We start from the raw sequence: 19,073 nt of genomic DNA, 5'->3' as shown, positions 1-19,073 counted from the left end.
CTGAGCCAGGGACAGCTGCCCCGGCTCCCGGTGGGGTGACAGGGCCGCGCCCCCAGATCCAGGCCACCTGAGCGTGGCTATTTGGAGCAGGCCTTCCTCCCCGACTTCCGGGGCTGTGCCCAAGGTGAGACCGGCTGCTGCGTCTGGGGGTGCCCAGGTGGCATGTCAGCCCCGGGGGGGCTTGACCACTTCCTGCCTATCTCTGCCATGGCCCCACCAGGGCAGAGCGCGGCAGGCGAGAGCAGAGGACATTTAGCATAACCCGCGGGGAGACTGAGGCTGGCACGCCCGCGGCCGGTCAGGGGTCAGACGTGCCCACCCCAGGCCTGGGTGCGGGCGCCTGGGAAAGACCCGCCCCACCGGGCCTGCCGGCTCCGCTTCAGGGGGAAGTTGAGGCGGCGCCCGCGGCAGCACGAGGAGCGCGGCTGCCCTCCGGCTGAGGCCCCAGCCCTGTCTGCGAGAGAGGAAATGGGGAGGAAGTGAGGGGCCCTGGTCTGGCCCCCAGGACCTGGAGGGGCCGGGGTGGGGGCAGGCGGGGTGTCTGCCCAGCGCTGGGGGCTGGTGAGCCTCACGGGAAGTCTCCAGCCCGCGCTCCCCTCCCTGCCAGGCGGCCTCTGTCCCCGGGCGGTGGGGGAGCACTGGGGGGCCTGGTCCTGCTCCCGACATTATAAACAGCAGCCACAGTAACAACTGGGGTTCAAAAGTTCAAGAATCTGGTTCAAAGGCGCCGGAGTGAGCCCCTGAGCCGGCAGAGGCAGGCGCCGGGTGGGTGCGCGGCGGCGGGGCCCGGCAGGCGCGGGGTGGGCGCCCGGCGCCCCGGGGGCCGGCCCCGCAGCCCACGACCCCACCGCGGGGAGCCCAGGGTGGGTGTGCAGGAGGCCGGCGGGGCAGGGCAGCTGCCGCGGGCAGGAGGGAGCCCGGGCCGGCCTGCCTGACGGCGGATGCGCGCAGGGCGGGAGCGCTGGGCTCGCCGGTCCGCGGGGAGGGGCGGGAAGGCAGCTGGACGAGGCGGCGATTTATGGGCCTTTCAGGCGAGCAGGTGCCTCCTCGGGCAGCCCATTGTCTCGCAGGCCTCACAATGGGGCTGCTGCAGCCGCAGTGCCGGCCCCCGCCGCGGCCCGCGGCCTGCACGGGCGCGAGGACCCCGGGGCGGCGCGGGCCATCCCTCCCTCCGCGCGCCCGGTGCCCGTCGGGGCGTCCGTCCGTGCGCGCGCCCTCCGCGCCCTCCAAGGGAGCCGGGCCCGCGCGGGGGGCGCCGGGCGCCCGCCCTGCGCGCCGCCGGGGCCGCGCCCCACGGTGCCCCCGCAGCCCGGGGGCCGCTCCTCCGGCGCCGTCGGGCACCGCCGCCCCGCCGGCTGGCACGGCCCGCGCGGCCACGCCGCGCTCGCACACACAGGGGCCCTTTCTTCCCGGCGCCGCGCAGCCATATGGCAACTCGGCGACGACACAGCAGCCCCCGCGCATTCAGGCGCAGAATGTCCCGCAACAGGGAACAATCCCAGCTCTGTTCGCGTCTATTATGGATGCGAAGGGGGTGAGAAAAAAAATCATTTAACTCCAAGAGATAGCCAGCTAATTACCAACCATATGTGCGCCTGGATTCAAAGGGCGCCGAGGAGTTCATTCTGAGTCGAGGCGACTTTATTAGGTACAGAGGACAGATGTCCCCACCGCGCACGCATCCCAGACATCACAGAGAGTCGTGTCCGGGAGTCCCCCGAATGCCCAGGGAGCTCTTTAAATATTGAAGAACAGCCGGGTCCGCTGGGAGCCGTGGCCAGAGCGAGACTCAGCAGCAGCCACTGCGGCGCCCCCTCCCTCTGCTGCCCTGAAGCCTGCTGGGGCGCTCTGGGCCCCGGGGGCACAAAGGAGACCGGGGAGGAAGGATGGAGGACTCCCCGAGGGCCGGGAGACAGCTCCGCGCGGGCATCAGTCCCCTCCTTTGCCCCCACGGCAGGAACCAGAGGGCGCTGGGGCGGGCGTCGGGGGGCGCGGGGCGCACAGTAGGCCTGCCACGGAGTTTCCTGAAGGAGGAGCGAGCGGATGAGGCAGCGGCAGCCCGGCCAGCTACGAACACCCCGTGGGGGCGGGTGGCAGTGGGGACAATAGTGGACGGAAACGCCACTGGTTCGCAACCAAGAAAATAGCCTCTGGCCGAGAGCCTCGCTTCTTTGAGGAAGGAAAAAGAGAAAGCTCGTTAGAGAGAGAGAGAGAGAGAGAGAGAGGGAGGGAGAGAGATCTCTGCCTCCCGTGCAATGCAATTATGTTCCAGCTTTTTCTCCTTGTTATTCTTTTAAGCCAAATGTCTGAATAAAAGGATTATTCCCCTCCCCCCAGGACTCGGGGCTAGAGGAACTGCAGCCCGAGGCTTCCGCGGCGCCCGCGGCTGCCGTGACAGGGCGGCACGTACAGTTGAGGTTTTAAATATTCGAATCTGAGGGGAAAGGGGCATCTGCATCGCTGCCCGGCCGGCCTGCAGCCCGGCAACCCCCACGCGCACGATGGGGGTGTCCCGCGGCGTCACCGGCCCTGCGAGCAGGCCGGCACCCCTTTTGTTTCTCTGCTTTTGTTCTGTGTTTTTCTTTCCTCTGGCCCGCTCAGCCCACGAGGGTGTTTTCTGAAACTTGGGGACTGACTTGGGTTTCGAGGACATAAAGAGACCCGGAGAACGGCAAGAACCGCCACGTCCCGGCCTCCTGGGCACAAAAGCACATTTAATTGAACATGTGTGGGTGAGAAGATAGATGGGGGGACTCCCGGGGCCCCCAGAATGGGCTAATCAGCTGACTCCAGCTGGACTGGATGAGGCTGTTAATGAAGCCTGAGAGCCCTGAGTCCCAGGGAGGGCGGGGGGCGGGCGCAGGGAGGGAGGGAGGCCCCTCCAGTGGGCCTGACTCTCCAGGGCCCTGACCTCCCCAGACCCCGAGGCCCCAGTTAGCGGGAAGGGCAGGGCCGTGCTCCACGCCTGCCCTTCTGCCTTGGCATGGCTAAAGAGCACTTTTGGGGGCCCCCCCACTTGCCCGCCCCATCTGTGGGTGCTAGGAGGATTATTCTAATGGAACCAGCTTCAGGGGGAGCTGAATTCATAGAGCCCGGGGTGTGTGAGAGCGGGCGAGGCTGGGGCTCTGGAGGCCCGGGCCGGGGCTCTCCACGCCGGCCGCTGGGTCTGGGCGGCGGGTGGACGTCCGACGCTGTGGCAGAGCCCATGTGGAGCTGTCCCTCCCCGGGGTCCTGGCTGCAGCAGGGCCGGGCGGGCAGGGGCCTCAGGCCTCTCCCGGTGTGGACGTGTCTCTCCCGTGTCCTTGGGGCTCTCCCTGTGTGCCGTGTCCCTCTCTGCTCCTGTGCAGACCCCCGTCATCCGACCCCCCTCCCAGGGGACGGTGCGAGGACCGGGACCCACCCTCGTGGGCTCGTTCGCACGCGACCGCCGCTTTCAGCATCCTTTCTCCAAATCCAGCCCCACCCAGAGTTCACCCCGGTGCTGCGTGGCCGGTGGGCTGCGGTCAGGGCTTGGGGACTGAGGTTCACGACTAGTGTGGGCTCCAGGCCCCCCATCTCACGGAGGCCTCACGCGGCATCTGCAAACCCCTATTTTCCAGGCTCACCTCCACCCCCCGCCCGGGGCTGGGTTTTCTCCTGGGAGGAGAGCCCAGAAACGCACTGACAACCGAGGCAGCTTCGGAACCCAGGCCCGGTCCGGGAGGCCGGCCCACGTGTCTCCCTGGGCCGCTCGGCGGCTGCTGTGCCCGAGCTGTGCCCGAGCCGCCTCCCGGCCGCCGGCTGGGCCTCTGGGGCTCCGCGTCTGGCTCTTGTCACGGCTCTTCTCTCTCCTTCTCCCCTAGCACCACCTGCACCCCACAGTTTTTAAATCCCAACCAGCCTGGCGGGCACTGACTCGACTCCACGGCTCTGGGGTCCCCCGGGCCGAAGCCCCGACACCCCCGCCCCTTCCTGACACACCACTCTTGCTGTGTGACTTACGCAGGTGACTTGGCCTCTCTGAGCCCTGACTCTGCGGCTTCGTGGCAGGGAAAACGCCGACCTGCCTCTGGGGCCGAGTGAGAAGGAGCTAATGAAAATGGCTGCAAAAACACTCCAGGCATTTAAAAAATGTCACGTCATCTCAGAATAATAACAACAATATGCGCTGGGATTTGCTGGAGCCGGGAGTGGGCCCGAGCGGGTCTGGCATGAGGTAGGCTGCCCTGGCGTCTGTCCAGGGGGCTCAGTCACCGAGGCGCCCCTGGGACTCCCTCCGGGGAGGCCCCCCCTGATCAGGGGTCTGCCGCTGGACCCCGGGGCCGGGCCGGGCCCCACAGGCAAAGGGCAGCCTGGGGCCTTGCTGCCCACCCCCAGGTCCCCCGCCTGGCACGGTCCTGGTGTTTTATTATCTGCTTCACGTCCCCCAGTGGAAATAGTCTGTTTTCCGGGTTGGAGAAGCAGCACACACGCCTGAGGAAAAATGCAAACAATACAGAAATGTGCGAAAAAGAAAGTAAAATTTGCCCCAGATAGATTCTTCTGCTTGGAGACAAACACAGGGGGGCAATTTGGGGCGTTCCCCAATTTGAGACCAGCACTTGTTCTTCAGGTCCGAAGTATATATTTTAAGGTACGCAAGGAACGTCCACCCACGTCCACCTGCCCGGCCTGGGCACCTCCAAGCATCTGTCTCCGGAGACAGGTTCCGCAGGCTCCGGAGAGACACCCCGCCAGCGCTGGACCGTGCCCATGCGGGACGGGCAGTCTCCCTGGCTGGCAGGTTTGGGGTGTGGCCGTGGACCGCACCGTGGCAGTGCTCAGGTGCGAGCCGAGGGCCCAGGGTGGTGCGGCCGGGCTGCCCACCGCCCTGTCCAGCAGGTTCGTGGGGTGACGGCAGGGGCTAGGAACAAGCGGCTCTTGTCTCCAGTGGGTGCACAATCCCCTTTGAACTGTTCCTGGGAAGAATGAGAGGGGCTGGGGGCCCCGCTGCAGCCCACAGCCACAGGAAGCAGCTTCCACCCCGTGACGGAACCTTCCACGGACGAGCTGCTGGTACATTGCCCCAGCCACCCCTGCCCACGGCCCGCTGCTGTGCCGGAACGGAGCCTGGCCTCAGGCGGGCATCAAGGGTGGGCTGTGCCCTCTGGTTTCGGCCTGGAGCCGGCGGGAGCCCCGTGATGCCCCGGACAGCGAGGAGTCCTGACCGGAGGCGGCTCTGTGCTGGGCACCGGGCGCCCAGCTGGAGGAGGCAAGGGCACTGGGCACGCAGCCCCGCTCCGGGTCCCGAGGCCACCTCTACCAGGAGGTTCAGGGGGGCCTCGAGAGGCTGGTGAACCTCAGAGCCCGCTTTGCCTGAGCAGAATCCAGGGCAGGCGGGTGGCGCCTTCTGAAGCTGCTCTGGCCGGCGCGGGCGGCCTCTCCCTGCTGCTGGGCGTGTCCGGCAACTCTGAGGGCACCGGTGTCCGCGGGTGGCTCAGGTCCGGATGGTGACAAAGGGACCTTCTCGTCATTCTCTCCTTCATCCGTTCCCCCCTCCTGGTGCCGCCCCACCCCCACCCTGGCCCTCCTGCTGCCAGGGCCCCGGGGTGTCCCCTGGGCTCCCGCTGGGCTTCCCCGGTTCTTCCTGGCTCATGGGGACAGAGGCCTGGGTGGGGGGGCCTGGCTCCTGCTGGGAGAAAGTGCAGGGGGCCAGGGGACCCCGACGTTGGGCCGCCCTGCCCTGGCCTGTGCCCAGCCCGGCCTGGCATCTGTTTGTGGCCGACGCTAGGCCGGGGGTCCCATGCTGGGTGCCCCAGAGGCCCGGGGCTTCGGCGGGCGGCCCTCTCCCGGGCCCCCCAGTCCGCGCGGTGGCCGGCGGGTGCGAGCGCCCAGCGGGGCGGGGGTCCCGGGGCCACCCCGCGCCCCGCCGCCACCGGCCCCCCGCCGGCCCCCGCCGCGCGCGTCTGTTTGGAGAAGAAAGCGGGCCAATTTGTTTTCATTCAGAATCACTTAAGATCCCATTTCGGAGAAATGAAAAGAGAAAAGCGCGCCTCCCGGCCGGCCCGCTGGGTGCCCGCTCGTGCCCGGCGGCGCGCTGGGGGGGCCCCCCGCCCCCCGCGGCTCGGCTGCGCGAGGGCGGCCGCTCATCTGCATGAAGCGCACACTCGCGGCCCATCTGCAAAGGCGCAATTAAGCGCGGGGGGCGGGGGGCGCCTGGAATTAGCATCCGCGCGGCCATCTGGCGCGGGCAGCGGCGCCTGACAAAGGGCGGGCGCGGGAGCGGCGAGTGTGCCGCGCATTGACCTGCAAATGAGGCTTTGTCCGCGCATTAAAGCTCGCCGGACCCCCGACCCCGACCCCGCCCCCGCCCCGCCCGCCGGCCGCGGCCCCGCGCGCCCAGGCCCGGCCCGAGCCCCGGAGACCCCGAGACCCCGAGACCCCGAGACCCCGAGACCCCGGCCCGAGCCGCCCGCGCCCGCGGGCCTGGCAGCGGCGGGGGCAGCTCTGCCCGGCGCGCGCTCGAACGGGCGCACGGGCACCTGGAAAGTCCCTGCCCCTCCACGCCCACATCCTTGAGACTGCAGCAGGGTGACTTCGAGGTGCCGTGGACCTTAGATGTGGGGTAGCCGAGGGCGCGCGGGCCGGCGGGCTCCCAGAGGGCTCCCAGCGCGGGAGGCCTCCCCCGGGGTGGCGGCGAGGGTGCGCCTCCAGGACTCCCGCGAGGGGCGCGTGGGGCCGGGGCAGGCCCGAGGCAGAAGAGGACAGAGACCCAAGACAGCCGCCCCCTCAGCGACCCTCTGTGTCCCTGGACTGACCAGCAGAGCTGAAACTCTGGACGCCCCAAAGGCCTGGGGCGGTGTGAGGCACAGAGGACTGTGTGTGGCCATCTTTGGGCCTCAGTTTCTCCAGGTGGACAAATGGGAGTCTTGGTGGTGTTAGGGGGAACAGGATGTCCCGAAGCTGATCCCATACAGGCTGGGTGGACCCCACCCCCACCCCAGGCCACAGCCAAAGACACTGGGAACTCCAAATCCCATCCCCACCCAAGGGAAGGGGGCTGGGACCTGAGGGTGGGGTTCAGCAGCCAGGTTGGGATAAAGCCAGACCCGTGGGCTTTGGGGGGGGTCCCCCATTTTGGCTCCCCGCCGGCTCGCCGCGTCCGGCCAGCTCGGAGAGTGACTTTGGGTTTCCGGGTCGGCGGATCGGGGAGGACGCATGAAAGACTTTATTTCCCTGTTTTCTCCCTGAGTTGTCCATTTTCCTTATTTCCTTTTCCCTTGTAAATAAACCTTTTATGAACCTTCTGTGTGCGCCTGCCGTGGAGTATTCATAAGTCCCTTGTAAACGCGCAGGTGAGGACCCCCAGCCAGGAACCCGTTCAGTATCGGGGCTGCTCTACAACAGTGCTGGGGTCAGAGCCACGTCCACCGTGGGCGCCATCCCTTCTCCAGCATCAGCTCCTGGCGTAACCGAAGGGGTCATTCCCCAAGGATCCTGCCCAGCCTGCGGGGTTGGGGGAAGCTTCCTGGAGGAGGAAGGCCCGGGTTACACATTGACAGAGGCAGAGGGAGGGGAGGGGGCCGACAGCCCATCTGGGGTCAGCCGGGGGGCTTGGGGCCTGGGAGCCTGCTCAGGGTGAAGCGGGAGGAGGAGGCCGGACGGCGGGGTTTGTGTGCAAAGTTGTGACAGTGAGACTCTTGGACTTAAAGGGGCCCGCAAATATCTCTCCTCGGCAGAGGCAAGAACGTCTAGAATCTACCCAGAAATTTGCGTTGGGGCCCAGAGGAGGTCTTCCCAGGCTCCTTGTGTGAGGTGTGGAAACAGTCAGCGAACAAGCTGAAAGTTGCGTAGTGTAAAGGCAGGACTGGACACAGTGCAAGTTTCCTGATCCCCTGCAGACCGGGTAAAGGAGGAGTCAGAGTCCTCAGTAGTTTTGCAGGTTTTTTTATTGGGGTTCACCAGGCATATGGCAGGCAGGGGTGCTGGCCTCCCAGCCCCCAGCAAGTCTTCACTCTATCTGGGCTCTCTAGCGTTCATTCTGCTGCTTCTCGGCTTCTCTTTCGGCTTCTGCTGCTGCTGCTGGCGTCCCCGTGACGCCGCCCTTAAAAGCCCAGTCTCAGCCCAGCTGACTCCCATCTACCTAGGCCCACACCCTACTCCAGGTGCCGCCATCAGGCATGCGTTCAGGACAAGGATCCATCATCTCTCCTGATGGCGGAAGGGCAGAAAAGCCTGATATTTTCTTTACCCTACACGTAGCCAATAACACTTGAGTGAAAATTAGTTGACCAAGTGATTTTCGTGGGATTTGGTGGCCCAGAGTCCAGTGTTTAACCCTGCCTCGTGGGCAGAGGTGTCCAGACAGGGAGGGTGAGGGTATGTGGAAATCCACACCTGGACTGTGGCTGGGGGCCTTGGCTATCAGCCATCCCGAGGGCAGCAGTGCTCCCATCTGTGGTGTGGCGGAGGGACCCTTGGCCTCATGCGTGGGCTGTGTACGTGACGTGGGGCTGAGGCCTGTGTCCTGGTGCCGTCTGAGCTCAGGTGGACCTTCTCCGTTAGTGTAAATGGGAAGAGCGCTCGGCTCTGCCCAAAGGGGTGCGGGGCGGTGTGGTGCAGCACGTGGGGCCAATGGCACGCAGGTGTTCTTTGGAAACGAACGAGGCTCACTGGGCTGCGTTCTGCAGGAGGCCGCAACCACCCAACCCGGCTGGCTTGCTGGAGCTGGGCCTTTCCTAGGTGACCCCTGAGGGTTTGCCCTGTGGGCGTGCAGTAGGTGCTGCCTGCGTCTGGGGTGGGGGGCAGTTGCAAGGGGCTGCTGTGGGGGCCAAGGGCTATGAGGGGTGCCTGGCTGGCTCTTCGGGAAGACTGTACGGGATGGGGCTGCAGGACCAGTGAACCAGCCGGGCTGTTACGCTGCGGCCTCTACACCCCTCACCTGTGGCTTTGATTGTGCTAATACAGGAGGCGCTGGGGGCGTGGGCGTAGGCGCGCGGGCCTGATGGCAGGCACCTGGAGCACGGCGGGGGCGTGTGTGTGCGTGAGTGTGCGCGCCTGAGCCTGGGGACAGAGGCCCCTGACTTCCCTCGCCTGGCTGCCGCGCTGCAGGTACTGGTTGTCTGGGTTTTGGTGGGTGGCCAGGGGTTTGCTGAATGGAGACGGGGCGGGGTGGGGGCAGGGCACACTTGGTGGGCAGTGGAGGAGGCAGTGGCCTTGCCAGGCCCGGTAACGGGAGGAACAGGGTGGCGGCAGCCCCGTCCTGCCTGGTCTCCAGGCGTGGCTTCCGTGGGGGGCCGCGTACATCAGCGTGGGCTGCCTGGCTGAAGAGCTGAGTGGTAGTTAGTGACTCACGCCCGGCCTTTGAGACCCGCGCTGCTTCTAGCCAGGCACCAGCCTGAGTCCTGGCTGAGCCCCCAGGCTTAAGGGGGAGCACAGTGGACCGAGGACTTAGAACTGGCTGCTGTGCGGGTGGCCAGAGCCCCTCCATCTCCCGGCTGCCCCACACCCCACATCCTGTGACCCTCCAGCGGCCAGTCCGGGTGGAGACAGACGTGCCCGCGGCCTGAGGCCAACTCTGCTGCAGCGAGTTGGCTTCCTGCTGCCCGGGGTGTCCAGCCTGGGCTGGGCCGCTCCCCCAGGGGTCCTGAGGCCGCAGAGTGGGCCCAAAGGCAGGAAGTGAGTCGGGGAGGGGGTCACGGGAGGCAGAGTGGTGGGGTTGCCTATGGCAGTGGTCTCGGCACCCTCGTCAGACCGGGCGCTCCAGCTGCTGTGCGGGGGCGGGGCGGGCAGCGCTGTGTGCGAGGGCGCGCTCGTGGGGTCTCTGCGAGACTGCCTGGGCCCCGTCCGTGCAATGGGCCGGCTCCGTCTGCTGCCTCTGCGGGAGCCCTGGGAGGGCCCGGGCTGGGGCCGGGGAGCCAGACCCGCCGGGCCACCCAGCTCTGTCCTCATAGGCAGGATGCCGGGCCGGGGGCCGCACCCGTCAAGGGAGGGCCCGGACACTTGCCTGACAGGCGTGGCCCGTCGCCCTTAGCTCTGGCCGGGATGCCCCGGGCCCACACCGCTGCTGCTGTCCGGGAGCCCTGGAGCTGGGGCAGGGTCTCTGCCCTCTTCTCCACCCGCACACCCTTCTGGGCACCGAGGGAGGGGTGTCTGGGCCCTCCGTCCCAGGCGGGGCTCCTGGCGGGCGGTATGGGCAGCACACGGAGTGGGGAGCCCAGGTGGGGGAGGCGGACGCCAGGTTGGGCCCGGCGGCTGCCGCGGGCTGAATGGCTGCTCTGTCCTGCGCGCGGCTGTCATCTGCCGCTGGGGTTCGGTTTCCTGGAGCTGGTGCGGCTGCACGTGGTCCTGCGGCCCAGAGCCTGGTGCCACGGAGCCAGGCGGGGGCCGAGGGAACAATGAGGCCTTTTCCCGGGGGAGCGGGGCTGAGCTGGCCGCGGGGAAGCAGTCTGCTGGTGCCCTCGGGCCCGCAGGCTGGCTGGCAGGGAGAGGGTGGCGGGGCCGGCGTGCCAGGCCTTGGCAGGGCCCACAGGAGGCCGGGCCAGCCGGGTGCGGTAACCAAAGTCGCTTGGACGCACGTGGGGTTTTGTGGCTGCGTTTTCAGGGCACGGCCCTTCCTGCGTCACCCTGAGGCGGTGGCAGGGGAGGCTGGAGAGGGGCAGTGGGTGCCGGTACCTCACCTGCAGGAGGTGAGGGCGGGCGGCCCTCCCGGCTCTAAGGTGCTCTGGGTGGGGAGGGTCAGCCGGCTCATCCTGGCGGTCAAGGGCAGGTGACTGTGACCCCTGGACATGGTTGAGTCATTTATTCACTCGTTCCGGTGGCCACCTGTAGCCAGGCCCCTGGGTGTGCCCAGCGGTGCCTGTTGGCTGGGTTGGAGGAGGAGCCCCCAGGCCATAGCCTGTGACCTGGAGGCTGGGGGTCCTTGGGGTGCCTTCCCACGGGCGGCAGGGGCAGGACCCAGGCCCAGGTGTGGGTGTCTACACCCGAAGGTGTGGATGTCCCTCTGGAAGGCGCAGCCTGTGGCTGCAAGGGGTGGGTGGGGTGACACCGTGGCCTGTCTCTGGCCCAGGAGGGACTTCACTGGTGGATCTAATCGGGCAGGTGAGGGTGGGCTCTCAGGAGCCCCGGGGTGGGGTGGGGAAAGGCCACTCTTCTCCTAGCTGCGGCCTTGGGGCGTCTGGGAACACAGCAACAGCGTTTCACGTCTGTGCTTTGGAAAGTCACAGAAGAACGTCGGGCACATAGGGGCCTGGGAAGCCTGGGCTGGGTCTGCCCACTGCAGGCCTGGCACTCCCAGGCACCAAGGGGCTCCCCGGTATTGCACGGCTCCCTGTGCCTCAGTTTCCCCTCCTGTAAGGGGTGGCTCTCAGAGCCTGTGCTAACGAGGTCTCCTCCCACCAGTGGCCCTGATCTGCTGCCCGAACTGGGTGGTTTAGGGCCACCTGGGTCCTCAGGAGACCCCACGGAGAGTGGACAGGAGGCCGCCTGGCATGAGGTCAAAACTGAGTGGCGGGCGGGGCGAAGCCCTCGGGCCTCACACCTCCCTGGCCGGTCAGTTGTCCACTGCCTTGTGTCCCGCCCCAGGGTCCTGCAGATGAGCGAGGAGATCTGATTAAGAAATGGCTTCTTGTCACCACCCCCTGTCCTGACTGCCCCTCTCCAGAGAGCCTCTCCAGGGGCCCAGAGAAGCCCGACCGTCCCTCCAATGTGCGGGGCCTGCCTGCCTGCACCCCAGCACCCCGGCGGGGCCTCTCCTGGCGGGCCTCCTCTTCCCAGCTGCCCATCCATCTCTGGCCTGTCACTGCCATTGTCCGGCCAGGGGGCTGGGTTGAGGCCTTCCTGGGGCTGGGTTGAGGGCTGGCCTGGGGGTGAGTGCGCCGCACCCCGGCCCCGAGCCTAGGGGTATGATGTGATGGCTGCCCAGGCTGTCTCGGGGGTGGCCAGGCTCCCGGCCTAGGGCATCTCGGCTCCGCCTGGCGGGGGCTGCTCACCCCATGGCCACGTGGCCGCCACTGGCTGTGCAGGAGAACCACCGGAGCGACGTGTGCCCTCGTGGGGGGCTGAGAGGGCGCGGCCCCCTGGAAGAGAGATGCCGGCCGGGGGGTACTGCTGTGCTGTCTGCTGAGCGGGGAGCCGCCGCGCGGGCCGCTGCTGACCTTGCCCTCGGCGCCCTGCCCGGGCTCTGTGAGGCGGGAGCTGCGAGGCCTGCAGCCCCGAGAGGTCGGGGCCCTGCCGCTGACCTGGCCCTGCCAGGTGACCCCATCCAAGAAGGGCCGCTCCCCTCTAGCCAGCCCCAGCCTGGGCCCCTGCGCTGCACCGCCACGCATCTCTCCGCGTCCCCGAGAGCCCCTCTGACCTGCCGGCTTGGGCTACGGGAAGGCCCACACCTGCTCAGAAAGGCCACCTGCCCCAAGGACTGGACGCTGGTGGGGTGTGGGGCTTCCAGTGTCCTGGGGGGACCCGCTGAATGACAGGCTTTGGTCTCAGCACCCCGCCCTGTCCACGCCCGGGAGGCAGCGGGTGCAGCCCATGGAGGAGTCTCAGGTGGACGCCTGTGAGCCCTCAGCCTGGACTCCAGCCGGGGAAGGGCGCTGGGACCAGGCTCCCGTGGGCCCTCTGGGGCGGGAGGCCAGGAGGCAGGGTCTGGGGGTCCAGCCTCCTCCACCTTGGCAGTGGGGGCATAGGCAGGCCCCATCCAACCCCCTTGGGTGTCTCATTGGGATGCTGGGGGTGGCCCAGGAGGGCACAGAGGCAACTGAGGGAAAGGGGCCTGGGGTTTGGGGGGGCCCCAACCAGCACCAGCGGTCTGGGTGGGAGTGGCTTGTGCCGTGACCTCAGCGGGGCCGCAGGTGGGTGGTGGCGCCACCCATGACTGGCCAGGACCTCATCTTTAGCCATCCACACGGCCAGGGCTGAGTGCCCTCGCCCCGCTCCTTGAGCAGGTGAAAAAACAGCAGCTTGTTTGCAAGGTTGGAGGTCAGCACGTGGGCCCCTGTGCCGCCAGGCCCCACTGCACAGGGGGGTCGGGAAGGGCTGGGGGCTGGCGGTTCCCAGAGGGGCCTGGCACTCAGAGGTCAGTGGGAACGGAGGCTGTTTGTCGAGCCTCGGCTGCCACAGCACGCTCCGGGCCCAGCTGCCGGGACCTGCTGACCCGAGTCAGGCCGGTTTCAGCTCACCCGCTCCCAGGCCCCCAGGGCGGGTGGAGCTGAGCGAGGGTGGGGGCGGCAGGAACCCAGGGGGGTGCAGGGGCCAGAGACAGGCCCTAGGGGGAGGGGTGTGGGGAGGCAGGTCCCCGATGAGCGAGGAAGGGGCCCCAAACTGGGGGCTGGCTGGGGGTGCAGGACACCCGCTCTGCACGGGTGGACAGGCTGGGGCGGATGTGGGGCTGCCCCACTGTCACACCTGCCCGCCCCACTCTGTCACAGTGCCGCCGACACCTCCTTCGGGGTGCTGGGTATGGCACTGTCCATGGCACTGTCTGCTCTAGGCTTGTGCCATGCCCTTGGTGTTTGATGTGACGGGTGCTGCCTGGGCACCTGGTGGGGCAGGTCTTGAACCAGACGCCCCTGGGGCCCAGCTCCCCAGGGTGCCCCACCTGGCGGGGGCTGTGCCTGCTGGCAGCCAGGGCCGGGTGTGGGTGTAGGGAGAAGCCGTGTGGGGGTGTCAAGGGCTGGGGTGCAGCTCACAGGCCTCACCGCTGGGCCCGGGACATGGGGGCCTGGGCCGTGGGGGCAGCGAAGGCAGTGGGGGTTGGGGGTGGCTCGCTCTGGCTCCAGGGCGGGGCTTGAGGCAGGCCCAGGAGAGGCGGCAGGTGCCCCAGAGTTCACTTGGGCCAGGCAGGGGGTGCAGTGGAGCGGAAGTGCCCAGAACCAGGCACCACTGGGCAGTTTGTCTGGAGGCCTTTATTAGGCACCTACTGTGTGCCGACCTGGACCCGGTCTCCAGCACCCTCTCCCCCGCCCGTGCACGTCCTGCCCTCCCAGTTTCACAGGCAGGTCAGGGATGGAGGCGAGGGCCTGGCTCCGGGACGGGACACCTCAGGGTGGGCAGACACAGCCTCAGAGGCCCACCCCTGCGGCGGAGCCCGGCTCCCCAGAGGTGCCTGCCGGCTCCCCAGAGGGTCCCCAGCCGCCCCACCCTGGCCTCCAGCAGCTGCTCCGGCACCCACTGGACGCTGGGACCTCAGATCGGGAGCCGGGTGGGAGACAAAGGCCGGGCTGTGGACACACTCGCGGACAGGGCCAGCGCGAGCAGTCAGGCGGCCGGGGAGGCCCACAAAGGCCGTGAGGGCGGGGGAGGGGCGCGCATGGGCCCGCTGCACATGCCAGCGTTGCCCGGGCAACGGCCCTCTCCCGGAGGGGTCTGCCGGGCCATTGTCGGGGCGCACAGGACGTGTCACACACCAGATGGCCGTGTGCCGTCTAAGTCAGTTATCCGGACAGAGTGAAGGAATGTGGCCGCGCGGCGGCGGGGCGCCATCTGCCCCTCAGGCCGGGCACCGGGCGGCTCGGAGCGCCCGCCGGCCGGCCCAGCCTCCTCCGCCGGCTTTAATTAGCTAATTCCACGATTGGGCTTTATTTCAGGTAAATTGCATTTCACACCCGAGAGGGCCCCAATGGCCCGTCCAGGATGACGCGCTCGGCGCGGCGTGCAGAGGCCATGAGACGGGAGACAAAGGCCGCGGGCGCGGGGCGGCCGGCCCAGAGGGCTCGCTGGCCGGGCCGGGGTGCTGGCGGGAGGGGGGCGTCACGCAGGGCCCTGCTCTGCAGCCAGCCGCTTCCTGGGGTTCCACAAATATTTACCCAACAAGGAAACAACAGCTTCTGCCTTTCCAGTAATTGTTGCTCCTGCCCCGCCCCCTGCTGGGGCCGCCCCTCCCCCTCCCGCACGCACTCGGTGCCAAGGCCCCAGGTGGGAGCCAGGCTGGGGCAGGGGCACACCCCGCAGGCCTTAGCAAAGGTGGGACCCAGGGCTGGCCTCCCACAGGGACTGGGGGTCACTCACTCGGGTGCCCGGCCTGGGGGCTTGGGCTGGGCTTGGAGTGGGCAAAGCTGGGAAGCAGCCCCGAACTGTGAGGTGTGGTCGCGACTCGCACCCCTGGCTGCCTGTGCCAGTGAGCGGAGTGGGCGCTTGGTTGGGGTTGGGTGGGCCGAGGGGCACCGTGTCACTGGCGGGAAGTGAAGCCGGGGGCGCCGGCACACGTGGGGGCCCCACACTGGGTGTCAGTGGGTGCCACGCTTGGGCAGCAGCCCAGGTGGGTCTGGAGGTGGCGTGAGCACAGGGTGGCTTGTCAGGGCTGACGGCTCCCAGGCCACCTCTGCTGCCTGAGGGGTCACGGCCTGAGGCCTGCCTTGTGCAGCGAGTTGTGGGGGGCGCAGAGCATTCTAGCTGAGATGGGCGGTATCTGCGTGGCCTGCTGGGGTCGGGGCACGGGTGGAGCCTGTGGCTGTGCTGGCCAGGGCAGGAGGGGGCAGGCCCCACGGTGCCCCTGCCCCCCTGGAGAGACCCCGTTCCCAGCACCCAGCTCAAGGGGCTTCTCCCCGACCTGGATGCAGAGGGAGGGAGTCCTGGGAGGGGACTTGGACCCTGGAGATGGGCAGCGCGGACCCCCACGGTGGCCAGAGCAGCACCCGCTCACCCTGTGAGTCCGTGTTTATTAGGAAAAGACCGCGGAAGCGAAATCAGTCACCCCGTGAATCTCACTAGAACAGGTCCCGATCACTACGATTATCCCGATTTCTGTGGCGAGGCCCGAGAGCCCGGCCCGCGGCTGGTGGCAGAGGCGTGGCACGGCCGAGCCCCGTCTGGCTGTTCGGGCCAGGCAGGTGGGCAGAGCCGGGCCTCTTCTCTCCAGGATGGGAAGGAGATGCTGTCGTCCAAGGTGGGGCCTGTGCACCCCATTTTGCTGGGGGATCCCCAGGGGAGTTCTGGGGACAGTGCTCCCCCTGGCCCCATTGGCGTCCACAGCCGCCTCACCAGCCTGCGTGCCGACAGTCGTTGGCATCTCCCGAGAGCGGAGGTGCTGGGGAGTCTGGCGGCCTGGAGCACGGGCTGCCTTTATCCAGCCCGGACTGGGCCTGCCCTGCCGCTGCCCACGTGCTGGACTTGCGTCTGGGGGCACCCAGGCTGTACCCAGGTGTCCACACGTGGGATGGGCCCAGTGCCCGGGGCAGCTAGCTCCGGGGGACAGCCTGACTCCACGAGCCATGCAGGGGGCCACTGCCTGAGCGCCGAGCAGGCCCCACACCTGGCCAAGTTCCAGTGCCCACGTGCCAGAGGGGCAGCCTCGGCACGCCCAGCACCGGCGTGGGGGCCTGGGGCAGAGGCTGCCCCCTTGGCCGCGAGGAGGTGGTCCCGGCCTGGTGGGTGGGGGTGGGGTGCCCCCTCAGGCCCCAGCCCAGGGCCATCAGGACCCCTCATCGGGGCCCCGGTGGGGCACGGTCAGCTGTTCGTAGGTGGGCAGAGCGTTGCTGGGCAGGCAGAGCCCGGGGTGGTTGGAGCCGGGCTGGAGTGCAGGGGTCCCCGCCCCACTTGAGGTCCGGCCGGCCGGGGGGTCCTGGTGGAAGGCCAGCAGCTGGTGCAGCATGTCGGTGATGAGCACCAGCCTCTGGTCCAGCTGCGTCACCTGTGGGGGCAAGCAGAGGGTGAGCGGACCGCGGTCGGGGGATGGGCCACGCCCCCAACCCCCCGTGGTCTGGTGGGGCTCCTCCCTCTGCCAGGGCTGGTCCCTCACAGGGGTGGAAGCACCACCTGCCCAGCCAAGCCTGGGTGCTGGGCCCCAGGCCCCCTTGAGGTCTCCTAGGTCACCGTCCCTACCTCGTACTTAGCAAGGGACTCGCTGTGCTGAGCACCTGGGCAGCCCTGAGAGGCCGGAGGGGCAGCTGACCCTGGACAGCAGGTCCAGCAGAGGCTGCGGATGGCCTGGGGGAAGGGCTGGTGACGGGGGTGGGGGGAAGGCCGGCGAGCTCTCTGAGCAGGTGCAGGGTCCCCGGGCCCTGGGCGCCGTCCCACCAGGAGGTCAGTCAGGAGGGGGTCTGGCATGAGCCAGGGTCTGGGCTGACGTGTGGCCCCTGGTGCCCAGGGGGGCCTCCCCTGAGAGCCAACAGACAAAACAACTATTGCGTCCCCCACCCCCAGCACCCGGAGCACCAGAAAAACTCGAGCCGGCGGAGGAGGGGAGGAGAGATGGTCACCGATAAGGGCAGGGCAGGCACAGGGCGGCCACAGGGCAGGGGGTCAGCAGTGTCCATTGCAGGGGCACAGCAGGCAGAGCCAGCAGGCCGGGCACCCTCCAGATACACAGGCGGTGATGGCATCTGTGCCCAGAACTCTGGCCCCTCTTCCAGGACTGGGGGGCTGGGTGCTGGCGGGATGGCCCTCGGAGATGCTGGGGGAAGTGGCCACAGCCCCGTGTGGCTAAAGCCCAGTTTGCCGGGATCCCCAGGTGGGCAGGCGCGGGGTCAATCACCCCTCCCCCCCAGAGTGGGCGTCGAGCCGGAGGGGACGGGGTGGCTGTGGATGACACGAGCAGGGGCCGTGACCAGGTGCCTAAGGCTCCAGCTTGTGGCTGATCACCTGGAAGGCCCAACCCGGCCCACACCCACCCCACGCACACCCTGAGGCTCAAGGAGAGGCCTCGCTCAGCCCTGCCCGGGGCCATGCTGGGAGGGCCGCCGGGGTGCCAGCTGCTGGGGAGCTGGCAGGAGCGTGGTGGGGCTGAACTCAGAGGCGAGGGGACAGGGCACGTCCTGTCGCTCCCAGCCCCTCAGCCCCGGCGGCTCCCGCCCGGAGGACCGGGTGACACGCGCGAGCAGCCCCGGGCGGGCGGGTGTCCGGGCCTGGACGGTCCCCGTGGGTATCGGCACCAACACGTCGCGGGAGGAGCCGTGGCTCCACGCTGGGGCATGGGCCGGGCCCCCAGGTGTGCGGGGGTGGAGGGGTCCCGCGGCCTCTCCAGGGCACGGTCTAGAGAGCGGGCCTGGCGGGGCAGGGGCCGTGGACGCGGCTGGAGAAGGGCCGGTCCCGGCTGCCCGCGGTGAGAGCTGCTTGCGGCGCACCTGGCCGGCCATGGGGGTGGGAGCAGGCGCTGAAGGGCGATTCTGAAGCTGCCTGAGAGGCCGTGGCCCTCGCCCTTCTCGGCCAGTCCCAAGCGCACCTTGGAACTCACCAGACTGGCCCTCGCCGGAGAGGAGGCGGCCGCGGCCGCTTGATGTGCTTGTGAATTTGTTTTCAAAAAATCTTGAAAAAGAGCCTTTCAAGGGAGATGTTTGCAGGACCTGCTGGGCCCTTGTCCCGGTCTGGACCTGCCTTGGCCCTGCCACGTGCGCCGGGTGTCCGGCCGGGCTGGCGGCGGTGGGCAGTGGGCCGCAGCTGCCTCCTCTCGGGAGAGCCCAGTCCCCTCTGGGGTCACAGGGTCACCAGGATGCTCCAGCCGCCCTGGCCCCAGATGCGTTTGGACATGGCCCGCAGGGTAGGCTCATGATGGGGGGCCCAGGTCCCCCTCTGGCTGCCCAGAGGGGACCCCCAGGCTGGAGTGCTCTGGCAGGCCCGTCCAGGCCCCAGCCACTCTTCAAAGCCCCCCCAGAGCCGCCCCTCTAGCACAGAGCTTGCGGGGAGCCTCCCCGCCCCAGCTCGTGGACGCTGAGGACTGAGCCGTGATTGGCAGACGGCAGTGCCCCCATCAGCCCGCATCGGTGGCTGCCCCTGCCTGCGTCCCCACCTGGCTGCCCCACGCCCACGCTCTGCCGAGGCAACCCTATGCTCGCCGCTCTCTCCGCTGGCACAGTGGCAGCGGCATGCCAGCCCCGCCCTGCATGTGCCACCCACGGGGACCTTCAACACGCAAGCCAGGCGCATGGCTGCCCCTCACCCCGGCCGGCCCTGGCCTCGGAGGCGCCCTCCTCCTGCCCCTCAGGCGCTCGGCTCCAGGCCTCTGCGGTCTGCCAGCCTGGCGGGTGCCCCAGGGTTGGTCCTGCTATGCCAGTGCCGCCCCCGCTCAGGCCGCACCCACCCCTCAGACCTGAGGCCGCTCCTGTGTCCAGAGCCTGGGGCGGGCACCCCGTCTGTGTGGGGGCCACCCCAAGGTGCCCCAGGTGTGCAAAGCACCCCTGTCCTGA

The 19,073-nt window shown here is 68.5% G+C and overlaps 1 protein-coding gene across 3 annotated transcripts in view; it reads right to left on the bottom strand.

Annotated features, from left to right (window-relative positions):
- Window positions 1-16,363: 16,363 nt before the first annotated feature.
- Window positions 16,364-19,073, bottom strand: part of KCNQ1 (potassium voltage-gated channel subfamily Q member 1) — a gene marked incomplete at both ends in the record, with an annotated part of 173,434 nt that continues 170,724 nt past the window's right edge. For all 3 annotated transcript variants that reach the window (XM_084255204.1, XM_084255205.1, XM_084255206.1), the window contains one exon: window positions 16,364-16,582. In XM_084255204.1, coding sequence (XP_084111330.1) covers window positions 16,364-16,582 — 219 coding nt within the window. The remainder of the gene's footprint in view (window positions 16,583-19,073) is intronic.

The sequence above is a fragment of the Talpa europaea genome (assembly GCF_964194135.1).
Source record: "Talpa europaea genome assembly, chromosome: 1".
In the NCBI taxonomy this organism is placed as follows: Eukaryota; Metazoa; Chordata; class Mammalia; order Eulipotyphla; family Talpidae; genus Talpa; species Talpa europaea.
Note: the sequence above shows the minus strand (reverse complement) of the source record. Positions and strands in the feature narration are given on the sequence as shown.